This window comes from Podarcis tiliguerta (genome assembly GCF_965153285.1).
Source record: "Podarcis tiliguerta genome assembly, chromosome: 11".
Classification (NCBI taxonomy): Eukaryota; Metazoa; Chordata; class Lepidosauria; order Squamata; family Lacertidae; genus Podarcis; species Podarcis tiliguerta.
Window position 1 is genome coordinate 62,050,636 of NC_139544.1, and position 16,682 is coordinate 62,067,317.

The 16,682-nt window shown below is 48.3% G+C and overlaps 1 protein-coding gene across 2 annotated transcripts in view; it reads left to right on the plus strand.

Moving 5' to 3' along the window:
- CNTFR (ciliary neurotrophic factor receptor) overlaps positions 1–16,682 on the plus strand; it is a 421,418-nt gene that overhangs the window by 266,936 nt on the left and 137,800 nt on the right. For both annotated transcript variants that reach the window (XM_083403130.1, XM_083403131.1), the window contains one exon: positions 12,068–12,298. In XM_083403130.1, the coding sequence (XP_083259256.1) occupies positions 12,068–12,298 (231 nt within the window). The remainder of the gene's footprint in view (positions 1–12,067; positions 12,299–16,682) is intronic.

The following is a 16,682-nucleotide window of genomic DNA, read 5'->3' on the forward strand; positions in this document are numbered from 1 at the left end:
CCTCCCTTCAGATGTCAAAGAAATAAACAACTATCTGACTTTTAGAAGACATCTGAAGGCAGCCCTGTTTAGGGAAGCTTTTATTATTCAAAGAATTATTGTATTTTAATATTTTGCTGGAAGCTGTCTAGGGTGGCTGAGGTAACCCAGCAGGATGGGCGGGGTATAATTCATTATTATTATTATTATTATACGCCTCTTTCCAGCAACTCCTGCAGCCAAGCTGCTGCCAATCATCTTGCTCTGCTTTGCTTGGGACCACATCAGAGGGGTCTTGTCATCTGGGAAGCCCGGGACCTCCAGACACACTGCCCAGGCTTCCGCCCCAGAGAGGTCACTCGGGCGCTGCTGGTGCTGCAAAAACAACACAGGAGGCAGCAATTGCAAACCTTTGCAGCCGCAACAGGCTCTGGGATTCTCCAGTATTTAACTTCATGCACAGAGACACACTCCATTGTCTCTCGAGACGGACAGGTGCCAGCAGCATAATTTTGTATGGTCGGTCCATAGCCTGTCGCATGTGCAGTGGTTCTCTTGCATCCTCAGTGGTGTCTGTGGGAGAAGTGCCACTTGGGGGGGGGCTTCCCTCCCTCCCTGGAGGCTGAGAAACATGCAAGGTCATTAGAGGACCTGCCCTGTGTCCCCCTCCCCTTGAAACTCCTGCCCAGCCTTCTTCCGAAGAAAGACAACCGCCAACGGGGCCACGGAGGTAAATAGAAATCGAGCTGGTGGCTGTCTCGCAGTGATTAAGTGGAAGTCCGTTAGCACTCATCTGTTATCTCTTAATTAAAGTTCCTTGCTAATTATTTTCCCCTGTCAGGAGAGCAGGGCTGCTGACTCCGGAGATTTCGGCAAACAAACGGAGGCTTTGCTCACCACCATTCTTCATTAACGAACAAATTAAACCTGGAATGGCTCATATCTCTGGCTTCATTGACACCATTTCATCACACCTGTTTCCCCCTCAAAGAAGAAGCGAGTCCTTTCAAATCAAGGCCTCAGCAACAGTTGCTGTTTCCACAAGGCCCAGCCTTCTCCCTCAAAGGGATGCTAAATAATGGACACGGAAGCTGATGAAAAATGGACTGAGAAGCTGAGATGCCTGCATTGCAGAGGGTTGGGCTGGATGACCCCTGGGGTCCTTTCCAGCTCTAAAATTCTATGATTTTGTGATAAACAAATGCAAGGCATTCCTTTAGGGTTCTCACATTTCCTCAGGTTGAATTTCCACAAATTCAGAATATTGCTTTGACAATTCAAATGGGAGCATAAGGACAGAGCCTGTGCTGGATCAAGCCCATGGCCCATCTATTCCAACCTCCTGTTCTCACAGCAGCCAAACAGATGCTGCAATGGGAAACCCGTGAGCAGGATCCGACCACAAGAGAGCCCTCTCTCATCCTGCCGTTTCCAGAAACTGGGATTCAGAAGCACGGCTGCCTCCGAACTGGTGTTTATCAATTCTAGTAGTGTTATCAAAACCGGAGGTGCGCTCATCTCATCGGTCACACACACAAGCCCACTTTTTGTTTAAGCCGTGGAAAAAATTCAGCGTGAGTGCTCTGCGTTTTTATGCTTTCAGTGTTAAAACCAAATCGCTTCCTGTGATTGCACCTCTATCACGAACACTTCACATCACATGATGTGGCGCAAACAAGAATGGTTAAACACCCGGGCATAATAAGGATCCAGAATTTTTTCTTTTGCATTCTTAAGTTTTTTGCATCCTATACTCATGGGCAACAAAAGTATATGGATACAGTTAGGGATTTGTCAAACTGACTGACATTTCAAAGACCCTGTGATCCCTGCTTCTTAATAGTTTAACCTGGAACAAATTCCTCTGGAAGAAGCGGTTGTTAAGAGAGAATTATCATGAAAAGGCTTGGAATGGAAATCATCTGTGTGAAAGCATCGTTGGTCGTAAGATAAAAGTGAAAAGTGGCGAATTAAGTTTTTTGGATTCTGAAATGCAGGACCTCCAAAATTCAGAGCTTTAAAATCATTAGGGAAATGGTTCGGAACTCAAACATGAAACACCGAATGTTCTTTTTTTTACTGAAATCCTGCATTTCCCTCTTTGTTCTGAAGGGATTTCAAATGCAAATGAATTTTTTAGAAAGATCTGCACAGGTCTAAGTAGCTGGAAAATTGGACACCTGCATTATTACCTGTAGCACTGCTCAGCCTTTTTTATTTCGCAAAGGTGTTTTGTTTTCTCCTAGTGCCTGTTTCGTAAAATTGCGTTAGAGACATTGATGATAGTATTGTTCCTTTAGCGTGTTCTGCATACCTTTCACAGCTTTAGAGGGGAAAGGAAGAAAAGATCGGACCCTGTCCCAGAGGGTTTGCAAATCTAAAATGCGGAATTGGGGAGAGAAAGAGAGAAAGCAGAAGGTCCCGGGTTCAGTCCCCACTTGGCAGTATCTCCAGGTCGGGCTGAGAGAGCCCCTCACCCAAAGCCCGGGCAATCTGCTGCCAGCCAGTGTAGGCAAATCTAGGCCAATGGTCTGACTAAGTGACAGATGTTTCTGTGTTCCTAGAGGAGAAAGGAGGGGTGAGAGAGCAAAGGCTGCAAGGAACAAAACCAAATGCAAAACGTCAGGCTCTGAGATTAGCTTTAAAGGCTGGAAGGCCAGACACCTGCAAGAATCACATTTCCAAGCACAACAGCAACAAATTTAAAAGCCGCGGCTTAGTTCGAAGGCCATTGAGCCTCCAGAGATTTGCTTTGTGTGTTCCTTTTGGCAATCTAAATTAAAAAAATTAATAGTCCAGTAGCAGCTTAGAGACCAACTAAGTTTGTTCTGGGTATAATCTTTTGTGTGCATGCACACTTCTTCAGATACCCCAAAGCATGCACACGAAGGCTTATACCCAGAACAAATTTAGTCGGTCTCGAAGGTGCTACTGCAGATGGTGACAGCAGTCACGAAATTAAAAGACGCCTGCCTCTTGGGAGAAAAACAATGACAAACCTAGACAGCATCTTAAAAAGCAGAGACATCACCTTGCCGACAAAGGTCTGTATAGTTAAAGCTATGGTTTTCCCAGTAGTGATGTATGGAAGTGAGAGCTGGACCATCAAGAAGGCTGATCGCTGAAGAATTGATGCTTTTGAATTCTGGTGCTGGAGGAGACCCTTGAGAGTCCCATGGACTGCAAGAAGATCAAACCTCTCCATTCTGAAGGAAATCAGCCTTGAGTGCTCACTGGAAGGACAGATCCTGAAGCTGAGGCTCCAAGACTTTGGCCACCTCATGAGAAGAGAAGACTCCCTGGAAAAGACCCTGATGTTGGGAAAGATGGAGGGCACAAGGAGAAGGGGACGACAGAGGACGAGGTGGTGGGACAGTGTTCCCAAAGCTATGAACATGAGTTTGACCAAACAGCGGGAGGCAGTGGAAGACAGGAGGGCCTGGCGTGCTCTGGTCCACGGGGTTATGAAGAGTCGGACACGACTAAACGAATAAACAACAACAACAAGGTGCTACTGGATAATTTTTTTATTTTTTATTAATTTCGACTGCGTTAGACCAACACAGCTACCTACCCGAACCTTTTGGCAATTGTAATCTGGAAGAGTGTCAATGTTTCCTTACGAGACCTGCTGTCTTAATTCTAATTCAGAGCAGGAACATTTGGGGTCACAAAGGGGACTCCGGGGGTGCAGGTGGGTGTGCCTCACTCTCTCCCTGCCCCCCCCCAATTCTTGCTCTGTTTCCAATAGCTGCTGGGCCTGTACCCATCGCAGGCGACATCCGCCGCCGACAACACCTGCCAGTTAAAAGTCTGCGGTTGTGGAATCTGCAAATTCCACCTGATCAGCCTTTAGAAGCCAGTCAGTCAAAAGCCTTTCATCTCCTGCAGGAACAGCACAAGGGAAGTGACAAAGGATATCACAGCAGACGGGAGCAGAGGAATTCCTGATCAAAGAAAACCTTGCCTTGGGAGATGTCTGCCACGTCTCTTGTCATGTTAGGTTGCGTGCGTGCGTGGGCTTTACCCACCATTATCTCCTTTTAGTTTTTGTTTTGTTTTATCACTGCAAGAAAAATGATCAGCTACATACAAAACTGCAAGCCTTTTCCACAATGGGCTCCGGAAGGGATCCGGGCATATTTTCTTTTCTTTTTATTGCAGCTAAGATAAGCAGCAACCTGTAACATGTTTGATCCTGGAGTTTCGAAAAGAGGGGTGCAGCCAAGGAGTACACCAGATTATTTTCTGCATCTGCAATCTCGACTTGGACCTTCTCAGTCTGCAAGGCCTGCTGAGATATTCGGGGCGATTCTTTGGATCAGCCCCTGCCATGTTTGTTCTTTCCTGGTTATGTCTCCGACATGCCGCTGCCAGCCCTCTCCAGGGCGGGGAGGGCTGCCAAGGGAGGTTCTTGGGGCTTGAAATTTGCAGGTTGCACATGGTCCCCCTGCTAGCAATGCCCTGGGATGTCGTTGCTAGGAGCGACTGGATCTGCCACCTGGACACTGGAATCGAAGATGGATAGACCATCACATTCCCCACTCTCCCCATTAGACAATTGTAGATTTCACAAGAGGGCTGCCTGGCTCGGACTTGAACCCCTGAGCTTCCCTGAGTCATCCACGACTGGACCTAATGATCAGGGATCCCTTTACCTTTTTAACCCCATGGGAGGAGAGAATGAGGGGCAGGCACTCCTGGTCTTACCACGAGCTCGTTGGAAATGGTGAAAGAGCATGGGAAGAGTGTCTTTCAGCACTTCATAGCTAGAGCTGGCCTCCACACATCTGGAAACAGTGAAACAGTAGAGTTGCTAGGGACCCCAAGGGTCATCTAGTCCAACCCCCTGCAATGCAGGAATCTCAACTAAACATCCATGATGCTTTTCTGTACGGGAAAGAGTCCTGCTTCACACAACTCAGAATTGATAGCTGTAAGACACAGCGATGGCTGTTGGCAGCTTGAAGAGAGGACAAGGCAAACCATGGTGACTAATGGACCCTCCATGATGTGAGGCAGTCTACCTCTGAATACCAGATTCTGGTTTGGGGGTGGACACAGGCTTGTTGCCTTTGTTCCCCTCTTGGAGGCTTCCCAGAAGTATCAAGAAGCAGAGCTCTTCTTGAGCTGCCAAGGGATTGGGGGGTTTGGGAAAGCTGCCTTGAGGAGTGGTTGACGGTTCTTGACACCAGACGCTGCTCTGTCTCATAAAAGGACATGGCCCAGTGGCAGAGCACTGGTAACTGTGCAGCCAGAAGGTCTCGGGGGCAGCATCACCAGGCAGGGTTGGGTCACATCTCTGCTTGAAATCCTGGAGAACAGCTGTCGGTCAGCATGGGCAATACTGAGCTAGATGGGCTTCCATTGTCTGTCTCAGGAGAAGGTTTTCTTCCTATTCTGCTAGGCCTTCAGGGGGCTGGTGTGAGTCTGAGTCCCTTCCGATTCTTGGCTTCTTGAAAGAGTTAAAATCTAAATCGGCTCCACTTACCTGTGGGGAGGAGTTGCAGTGGACCGTGTGGCCACCACCTCACCTCCAGGGGTGGGGGACAATGTCCCCCGTTGCCCGGGAGATCCTGGCCACATCAATGCCAGCTGGTTGGGGGGCGTGGCCGGGAACAATTTAAACAGTGGCGCTGTCAGGGGTTCAGGAGCAGAGGCACAGGAAATGGAGAGCGAGGGGGAGGAGTCCGAAGGAAATGTCAGCGATGACAGCGGTCCGAGGTCTCTGAGTCTTTCCAGCGAATCGGAAGATTCACAGAAAGAGGCTCCCAGGGTCAGGGCAAGGGGGGTGCCTAGGGGGACACCCCAGGAAGAAGGGGCCAGAGGGGACTCAGAGAGCAGCAGCTGGAAATCAGGACCAGCGTCCACACCAGAGTGCAGTAGGGGGGAGGAGTCCCAGGCATCGGGATCAGGCGGCGCGCTGCCAGCAGAAGGACAGGAGGCAGGACTGGCCACGCCTACATCGGGGAGCGAGGAAACGGTCGAGAGGAAGGTTGAAGGCTGGGCGCACGCGCCAAGTTCAAATGTACAGGAGGGCGGCGCAGTTGGCAGCCCGGATAGGGAGCCATGTCCCAAAGCCCGCCAAAGAGAGAGGGAGGAGTCAGGAGGGTCAACGTCTGCGTCAGAGGAGTCCAGGAGGGAGGAGACCCCGGGGGGCAGCAGGACCCAGAGGAGAAAGGAGAGACGGAAGAGGTGGAGTAAGGCTAGAATCTTAAACTGGTGTACAGGGGGCGGAGATTCAGATGGAGCTTCGCCGGTCTAAACCCTAGACGTAGAGCTGGGGCGCTCCGGTTTGAGAATGGAAACTGTACTTCAATAAAGACTTTTATACATTACTACCGGCTAGCGTTGGTCCTCTGTGAGCTGGGACCTGGAGCCAGCTCTGACAGGCGTGAATTTTTAGGTTTTCTTCTTCATTGGCCTTGCTATGGACCTCGGTTGGTCGCCGCTGAGGGGCCTGGCAGGAATTTTTCCACTTGGCAAAATTGGCATGGGGCCATTTGGTTTTCACCTACCTCATAGCAAACGTCACAACTTTGTAAGGTTTTGCAGTTAGGCATTGTTTGACCTTATGATGGGGGAGGTGTGACCATCACCTGCCCCTCCAAGCTTAAGGGTATTCCGTTAAAGGAACATCTGTGGGTGCTCGAGTTGGTCTGCATCGACGGGGCTCCCCTTTCTGGTGATTTACCCTTACTGGACTTCCTGTTCAGCGGGCAGGAGTCAGATATAGTCTGGTCCATTCAATGCCTAAGCCAATACCGCTCACAGTATGCAATCAATAAAGTTGTGGTCAAAATTTGCCCAATAACATAAACTTAATATCTGTGTCCTGGTGTCTTATTCTTTACGAGGGGGTGGTTGCGGGGTATTGACACGCAACGGAGGATTCCATTGCCAAACTAGTCAGATACGTTTCTTTGTGACTTTAGCTGGTCACTTAAATGCCCTTATCAGCATCCCCAAAAAGATGAGTCAGGTTGCAAGAGCTTCAGCTAAGAGATGGGACCCTTCAGACTGAATAAAACCACATATCCTGAAGACTGTCTTCATTCCAAGGAAATTGAACCCACGCAAGCGCCAGAAGTCCCTGTGGTCTCTCACCACTTGGAGATTAAGGTGACGTGCAACACTGTGCTTTCCTTGGCCTCCCTAGGGGGGATTTCCACCCCAGGCCCAGAGGGGAGGGGGCTTATTTCCCTTGGCATCCTCACATCTTGTTCGTTTTGTAAGCCGCAGGGTCTGGAGCCTGCGCTTTTCATCTGCCTGTCAATCTCTTTGCACACCTGTGACTCTGTAAATACAGCATCCATTATGCATGCAGCAGCAGCAGAAACATGCCAGCGAGATCTAATTAGGAAGCGTGCAGATTATCTGGTGAGTCTTCGCACTCGTACCTTTAGCACCCTCCTGCTCTTCCGCAACGTGGGCACTTAGGAACGGCAGTTTTTGGTCATAAATTAAGGCAAGAATGTAATGAGCTGCATTAAGTGGACAGGGAAAAGTTTTTGCTGCCTCTATCCTAACACTAGAACTGATAGGCATTCCGTGAAGCTGAATGTTGGAAGATTTGAGATGGATAAGAGAAGGCTCTTCTTAATGCATTGCACAGTTAAACCAGGGAACTGCCTGCCACAGGAGGAAGGGATGGCCACCAACCTAGACAGCTTTAAAAGACGATTATTCCATATTTAACTGGAAATGCAAGGGATTTGAACTCAGAACCGTCTGCATCAAAATAAGGTCCTTGATCCGCAGAGTTGTGGTTCCTCCCCTGTTAGTTGCCTAAATTCTAAAAAAATGGGTGCAAACCATCATTTCTCCCTTCTGCAGTCTGGTGATCTGGCGAACTTTCAAAATACATACTAAATTTGAGTGTTGATGCTGGTGAAATAGGGGGATGCTTTAGTTGAGATTCCTACATTGCAGGGGGTTGGACTGGATGACCTTTAGGGTCCCTCCCAATTCTATGATTCTATGGAGCACATTGCAATAATTGGCAGGTGCGGAAGGGATCCAGCCCCCCTTTCCTGCATTTATCTCTGTGAAGGTGCGGTTGAGGCCCTGCAGTCACCAAGGTCCTCTAGCAGGAACGGCTGAGTTCAGGTTGAGCTGCATGTCAAGTCAAAAGCCTGTGCCTGTTTGCGCCGGATCTCCCCTTCTGTTGCAGCCGGGCCCTTTCCTCCCATCTCCTGTCTCTTCAGAGCTCCTCTGGAGTGGAAAGGCATTGAGGTTCCCCAGCTGGAGCAAAGAACCGCAAATTGGCAGCAGCTCCAGCAAAGGATACAGATTTATTAGTTGTGCAGATAAACACGCAGAAATCAGGGCAGAGTCAACACAGCTTTCGTCGAGAGAGAGGTCACGCCTCGCCAGTGTGGAGGAATTTGGTTGCGAGTCCCCAAAAGCACACAGAGAAGGGGTTATTCAGAGGTGATAATCTACATACCCGGACATCTGTGCAGTTTCATAGGGCCGGGCGGTTGTTGGGTTGCAAAGGAGACAGTGGCTGATCTGGTCTATCCCAAAGCAAACCGTCCAGAACCCAAATGACTAGGCTTTAGGTGGTTTTTTAAAGTCCAATGATTGCTTTGCTTGCTTATCCAAGCAGCCTTAAAAAAAAAAGTGCTTAAATGTATGTGCTCCCAGAAATCCTGGCTTAGTGAGTGTCACTTTTAGCCACAAAATCAGGAATGTGCAGAGCTGCCCTGGGAGAAAGGATTTGCACCATGCAGCGCACCGGTGCAACAGTTCCCAGACACAGGTGAGCAGAACATCTCCTTTGCATGCAGGAGGTCCCAGGTTAATAGCACTGAGGATGCCCCTTACCTGAGAGCCCTAGAGGCCCACGACCAGGCGGCGCTGAGCATACTGAGTTAACTGGACCAATGGTCGGACTCTGTATGAGGAGTCTTCCCATTTTTCTGTGGCTTATATGAAAAGCTGTCGTGTTAGAACATCTGCTTTGCATGCAGTTTGAGACCCTCGTCTGAAAGCTGGAGGACCACTTCCAGTCAGCACAGGTGTCACTGAGCTAAACGAACCAGTAGTCTGACTTGGTATAAGGCAGCTCATTCCAGTGGCACCTGCGACTTACTTGGGAATCACTGTTTATAAAAGAAAAGGTAAAGGACCCCTGGACAGTTAAGTCCAGTCAAAGGTGACGATGGGGTTTCCGGGTCATGCGGCCAGCAAGACTAAACTGTGTCTGGTGCAACGGGACAGCGTGACAAAAACCAGAGAGCATGGAAACGCTGTTTACCTTCCTGCTGGAGTGGTACCTATTTATCTACTTGCACTTTGACGTGCTTTCGAACTGCTAGGTTGGCAGGAGCAGGGACCGAGCAACGGGAGCTCACCCCGTCATTGCGGGGATTCGAACTGCTGATCTTCCAATCGGCAAGCCCAAGAGGCTCGGTGGTTTAGACCACAGCGCCACCCATTTATAGTCACATAGTAGTTTCTAGTCAGGTAGTGAATGAGAATGTTTGGCTGCCCCTTCCTCTGGGAGGAAAAACTCAGTTCAGATATGTCATCATCGTTGTTGTTGTTGTTGTTGTTGTTGTTATTATTATTATTATTATTATTATTATTATTATTATACCACTTTTAATCATAATCATGTGGTGGTTCATGTACTAAAATACAGGATAAAAACAAGTAATTAAGTAAAGCAAAACAGCAAAATAATAACCCCCCCCCCTTCCTACAGACACATTTAAAAGGCTGTAGAATATTGATCAGCCCAAGGCCTGGTTGAAGAGGAACGATTTTGCCTGGCACCTAAAATATATATAATGAAGGCGCCAAGCGAGTCTCCTTGGGGAGAGCGTTCCAGAAACAGGGAGCCACCACAGAGAAGGACCGTTCTCATGTTGCTGCCCTCCAGACCTCTCGAGGAGGCACATGAAGAAGAGTTATGCTTCTGCCTCCACAGTTGGAGGCAGTGATGCTTCTGAAACCCAGTTGCAGGAAACTGCCAGCAAGGAGAGAGTTTTTCTTCTCAAATCCCTCTTGCAGGTTTCCCTTTTGGGGCACCTGGTTGGCCTGGCCACTGTGAAGACAGGATGTCGGACTAGATGGGCTGTCGGCCTGTTCCAGCGGGCTCTGCTTATGTTCTTAAGACACACACAAAAATGATCCATTGCATCTTTGAACTTCTCCTGCCCCTCTTGTCAGAGGGGGAAAGTTGATCTTTCCTGGCTGGCCGGCAGCTCGAGCAAAGGAAGCCGCTCAGCTGCCCAGGGTACTCATTTAGCTAATGTTCTCCATCAGCACCGATGGAGGTTTAATGGGGATTTATTGTCCTTCGGAGTGCATGGTAGTTTGTGCATCTATTCGCCCCGCCGTTCTTGCAGCACCACAGAGGACGTTCCATCATCTCGTACGAGAGAACTCACGACAGCAGAACTAGTATGCGCAGAGTGAGACAATGGGGTCAGCAGAGTCTCCGCTGGGGCACCCTGGCTTTCAGGCAGGCTCTGGTGTTGTGTTTCCTAGCTGGTAAATATTTCCCCTACTGTTTTTTCAACTCGACTGATGATCCCTCTGAAGAAACGCTTTCCCTCTCTTTCACTGCAGACACAACAGGTCTTGTGGCACCTTCAAGACTCGCGTGCTTGTTGTTGACCTGTGCTGCGGTGTGTGGCCTTCTGTACCCAGGAGCGAAAGCTGTCATGTGCTCCTCTGCAGGAGGGGGTCAGCATCGGTCACGAGCAATTTAGCAAGAGCCGGGGCTGTCAGAAAAGGTTTCTCTTAGAGATGCTCACGCAGTCAATCCGGCAGGTCTGATTTCTGATGTTGACGCTGTTGTTCTGCTGGTGACAAAACACACCTTTGTTCCAAGTGTCTTGCTATTTGAGCCACCGTTCCGGGATAATTATCCGTGGCGAGATGTGTAAACTCTTCTGCAGTCCCAACAACAGTCCATATTTTCCAGGGACAGACCCAGATTTTCAGAAGCCGTCCCAGTTTCTGATTTGATCCCAGAATATCCCACTTTTCCTTAGGATGTCCCTATTTTCATCGGAGAAATGTTGGAGGGTATGACGTGATGTAACCCCCAAGCCAAGTAGTTTAGTAACTATACAACCTTTAGAAGACATCTGAAAGCAGACCTTTATAGGGAAGTTTATTAATGTTTAATGTTTTATTATGATTTTATATATGTTGGTAGCTGTCAGGAGTGACCGGGGCAAGCACAGTTAGATGGGCAAGGTATAAATAATAAAATTGTTGTTGTTGAATAGGACACCTTCTTCTTTGGCAATCCCTCATAGCTGAGTAAGACTGTCTTCCATAAACACGGTCTTAACAATGAGCCCCTAAGTGACTGTGGAGGCCAATTCTGGATCCGCACGTCCTTCCACAGTGGGGACATTGGTTTCCAGGCAAGAGTTGATCATGGTGTGGATTTGCCAAGCGTGCCTTCCTCTTAGTATGTTTCTCCCTTGCGTCCTGAGTTTGAGTGTCTTCAAAGCCCACGACACCTTTGGTAAAGGCTGTTCTCCAACTGGAGCGCTCACAGGCTAGTGTTTCCTAATTGTTGGTGTTTATACTACATTTTTTAAAATTTGCCTTGAAAGAGTCTTTAAACTTCCTTTTTTGACCACCAGCATTACGCTTTCCATTTTAACGTTCGGAATAGAGTAGTTGCTTTGGAAGATGATCATCAGGCATCCGCCCAAGATGACTAGTCCAATGAAGTTGATGTTGAAGAATCATTGTTTCAACACTGGTGATCTTTGCTTCTTCCAGTACACTGGCATTAGTTCGCCTGTCTTCCCAAGTGATGTGTAAACATTTTCTGAGAAACCACTGATGGAATCTTTTGAGGAGTTGGAGATGGCATTTATAAGTGGTCCATGTTTCACAAGCATATAGTAAGATTGGTAGTACAATAGCTTTGTAAATAAGCATTTTGGTTTCCCTGCCAATGTCCCGGTCCTCAAACACTCTGATTTCTTACAGATGTGGAGCAGGTATTAGGTGGCACCTGTACTAGTGCCAGTTCTGCCGATGGAAGTGACTGGGTGGGAAATGCAAAGGGGCAGGTATGAATGAACGTCTTCTCTTCTTTGAATCCCAGAATCCCATATTCACTACGCGCAGTTGGGGACCGACGTGACGCTACAGTGTGGGTCTGTGGACAGGGATGCCGCGGTCACTTGGACGGCCAACAGCACCGACCTGGATGCATCCCATCTCAACGGCTCCCGTCTCGTCCTCCGGAACGTGGACCTCTCCCACAGCGGACAGTACTCCTGCTACGAGGGCTCCTCATGGCATCTCAAGTACCGGGTCAACCTCAAAGTAGGAAGTGAGTACATGGCGCCGGGGAATTTGTCCTCTTGCTCCTCTCCACACCCCCTCCCCTTTGCGTTTTGTGCTTATGAAAATGCACCCTTGGGTTTTATTTATCCTTGTTTCATTCTTTTTGGTGTTTCCATCCTCCCTTTTTCTGAAAAAATATGCTCAGAGTGGCAAATAAAATGACAGCAGTGTTTTAAAAAAGCAAGTAAGAAACCAATAGCACAATGGACTGGGGAAACCCTGCCAGATGGGTGAGGTATTAGTACAGTGGTGCCTCGCAAGACGGGTTATGTGAGTTTTTTCATTGAGCGAGTTTTTTCGTCTTGCGAAACACCACTGCATTTAAACACTGACAACGGCGGGGAGGGGCGGGGAGAAGCAGGACAGCTGCCGCAGCTGGTACCTCAGACTCACCCACGCCTTGTGGCCACTGTGTGACGTGGTTGCTGGAGGGCGGCGGGGCTCAGGAGCGCGACTCTAGGGAGAGAGAGGCGCTGGCGGCAACGGCTCTCTGAGGGGAGCGTGCGGGGGGGTGGGCAGCGGCGCTAGGCACTAACCGTCAGCCGGAAGGTGGGAGGGAGCCGGAGGAGCGGGGAAGAGAGCGTGCGTGCGTGCAGTGACCGTCGCCATGACACGAGAGGCAGGGCCGTTTCGTCTAGCGAAGCAAGCCCTTAGGAAAATCCGTCTTGCGAAGCACCTCAGAAAACGAAAAACCCTTTCATCTTGCGAGTTTTTCGTCTTCCGAGGCATTCGTCTTGCGGGGTACCACTGTATTAGTATTATTGTTGTTGTTGTTACACTGGAACCTCAGCTTACTTGGGTAACGTAAACTTCAGGTTGCGAAAACGGCAAACCCGGAAGTATTGCTGCTTGTGCATGCACAGAAGCACACTGCGCAGATGCGCAGAAGTGGTGCCTCCGGTTGCGGAAATCTCAGGATCCAGCCGGAAATGGATCCCATCCGCAACCGGAGGTACTACTGTATTATTATTATTAAATCAACAATCATGGCAAGTGTTCACATAAATGCAGCGGCAGTCAGCATGGCAGAAGCTACTATTTGAAAGTTTGCTGGAAGAGGGAATTGCAAATCTGTTGTTGTTGTTTCTCTAGCATATACTGAGTAACATGTACAAACAAAACCAGGTCTGTGCCATGCAATCCAGATTCTAGTTGGGGTGGAGGCAATGAGGGGAAAGAAAGAGCGAGAAGTCTCTCTTGTTTCCTAGACAATTATTATAGTCATACGTTGGGTTACAGATGCTTCAGGTTGCGAGTTTTCGGGTTGTGCACTGCACCTAACCCGGAAGTACCGGAATAGGTAACTTTCGGGTTTCAGCGCTCGCGCATGTGCAAAAATACTAAATCACGCTTTGCGAATGCGCAGAAGCACCAAATCGTGACCCACATATGCGCAGGCACTGTGGATTGTGAACACTGCAGGTTGTGAACGTGCCTCCCACACAGATCACAGATTTGCAGCAAGGGATGGGCAATGGAGTGTTTTCTTAGGGGTGCAAATCCTGGAGGATATGAAATCTCCCCTGCCACACTCCTCAGCCTCCTTTTCTACTATGCCCATGGATGAGCTCTTGCACCATTGTGTACTTCGCCAGCTGCAGAATCTGCATAATAATACTTTTGTGTTAGTTGTGATCCTTTAGTTTGGCTCCTTTTTTCTTACCTTTGCTGGGCAGACCAAGCAGTGATAGCGGGAGATGGCTGGCTAGGTTCCCAAGGACAAGCACGGATACATATCAAAAGTAGAAGTTAGCATGGAACTGCCTGACTCTGATCAGATCTGTGTTGCAAACCTGTGTGGATAAGAATTGGAATGCTTGAAAGGAGACTAAAGGAGAGAGCAGAGATTCTGTTCTGCAGTGACAGTGGGGAAGATATGGAAATAGGCAAAGGGGGGGGGGGGGAGGCACAACGCAGCAACTTATCCGCTCTGGAATTGGTGCAAGGAGGAGTGATCAAGCTTTAGCTTCAGATTGTATTTATTTCAGTATCTGATCTGCGTCCTGGACAGTTGCTAGGCAGCAAGTGCATAGGGCAAGGGTCTCCTCCTGCTGCCCCTATCTTACCAGTACATAGAATCATAGAATTGTAGAGTTGGAAGGGACCCCCAGAGGTTCTCTAGTCCAGCCCCCTGCAATGCAGGAATCTCAGCTAAAGCATCCAAGACAGACAGCCATCCAACCTCTGCTTAGAAACCTCCAAGGAAGGAGAGACCACAACCTTCCATCGGAAGTCTGTTTCGCTGTCAAACAGCCGTCAGAACATTGTTTCTGATGTTAAGTCAGAATCTCTTTTCTTGTAACTTGAAGCCATGGGTTCGAGTCCTGCCCTCCGGAGCAGGAGGAAACAAGCTTGTTCCCTCTTCCATGTGGCAGCCCTTGAGATATTTAAAGGTGGCTCTCATATCTCCTCGCAGTCTCCTCTTTTCCTTTTTTTGGTTGGGGGGGGGGATTATTTTTATTGGTTTTAAAAACGTAAAATTATAACAATCCAAATACATATCCATATATAGCGATTACTCTTGACTCCCCCCCCCAACCCCTCTGGGGTCTTACTATCATCATTAAAAACTGCATATTATTCCATGATCAACATTTTATATCAATCCATATTATCCATGGTATTTGTTACATTACAAGTGGGATTGAAGTCCTGCTAATGTTTCCATCTGCTTGCAGTGGTCTCCTAAATAAATCATAAATTTTTCTCCTTGTTTTTTTAAAGTTTTTGTCCTCTTGATTGCTGAGTTTTCCCGTCAGCTTTGCCATCTCAGCATAGTCCATCAGCTGGGTTTGTCTTCTTTGGGCTAATACCATCCAAGCAGCTCTTGTCCCGTACATAAGTCTTTCCTGATCTTTTGGGACGTCGGTACCTATATTTCCTAATAAAAATTCTGGTTTTTTAACAAAGGTTATTTAAAAAAAAAATTCCATTTCATTATATATCATCTCCCAGAAAGCTTTTATTACCTTCCACATCCACCACATATGATAAAAGGTACCTTCTTCTTCTTAACATTTCCAGCAAATATTTGTACTTGTTCTATAATTATAATTGATTATTTGTACCCCAGCCACTCTGGGCGGCTTCCAACAAAGATTAAAAATATATTAAAATGTCACACATTAAAAACTTCCCTAAACAGGGCTGCCTTCAGATGTCTTCTAAACATCAGATAGTTGTTTATCTCCTAGACATCTGATGGGAGGGCATTCCACAGGGCGGGCGCCACCACCGAGAAGGCCCTCTGCCTGGTTCCCTTGTTCTATACATTTTTCCTAACTTGCTAGGAGTCAAATACCACTGGTACATCAATTTTCATATAATTTTCTTTCTGTGTACAACATGCCGTGAATTTCAGGTCTGTTTCCCATAAACTCTCCCCATCTGCCATCTGAATCTTGTGTCCCAAATCCTTTGCCCAGTGTATCATTACCGATTTGACCTGGCACTCCCTGCACTGCAGCTTTTGAGCTAGAGGCAGAGGGTGGTGAGGGGTGGGTGTGGAGAACGAGAACACGATGCTGTGAGTGCGAATCCTGCTGGTTCCCATTAAGGTAGGGTTCACCTGCAGCTCTTCCCAAGGGGGACGGGAGACAGGCGAGCTCCATCTGAAGACACTCAGCACCAGCTCACAGAAGGGTCTTCAGAACAGCAGCAGAACTCTTGGCAGTTGCCTTGCAATTAAAGATGCATGGCGCTAATCAGGTGAGGCGCTCTCAGGGCAATTAATTTAATTGGCAGGATTTTAATCTAACACTCTCCTGCCCCCGGCGCATGATTAACGGCACGGCACTGCGATGGTCGCTGCCCCTACGCAAAGTAGCTCCAGCATCTTTTGAGAACAAGTGTCTGGAGGGAGCTAGGAAGCTAGGAGGCATCTGGAAAATGGTCATCTCTGTCCGAGATGCATTTTGGCTGCTTGGTTGTGTCAAATGGGAGTGTTAAATGGGAGTCGGTGTAATCTGATTGGGAGAGCAAAGGCAGCTGGTTGCCAGGACATCTGTTTGGCATGCAGAATGTCCTAGGTCCAGTCCCCACCATAAGAACATAAGATTGTACTGGATCACCTTGAATAAATATTTGAATAACTTGAATAAAATATTGGGGGGGGGGATGGACAGGTAAGCACCATGCTGCATTGTCAATCACAAGACCCACCACATGCACCATTTGAATGGCAATGCCCAACAACTTTTTTTGGGGGGACAGCACCCTCAAACATTTTAGGGGGGGGGTTGAAGGGACCTCAGCCCCTAGGAGTTGGCTCCTGTGCTCGTTGTTGTTGTTGTTGTTGAGTCGTTTAGTCGTGTCCGCCTCTTGGTGACCCCCTGGACCAGAGCACGCCAGGCACTCCTGTCTTCCACTGC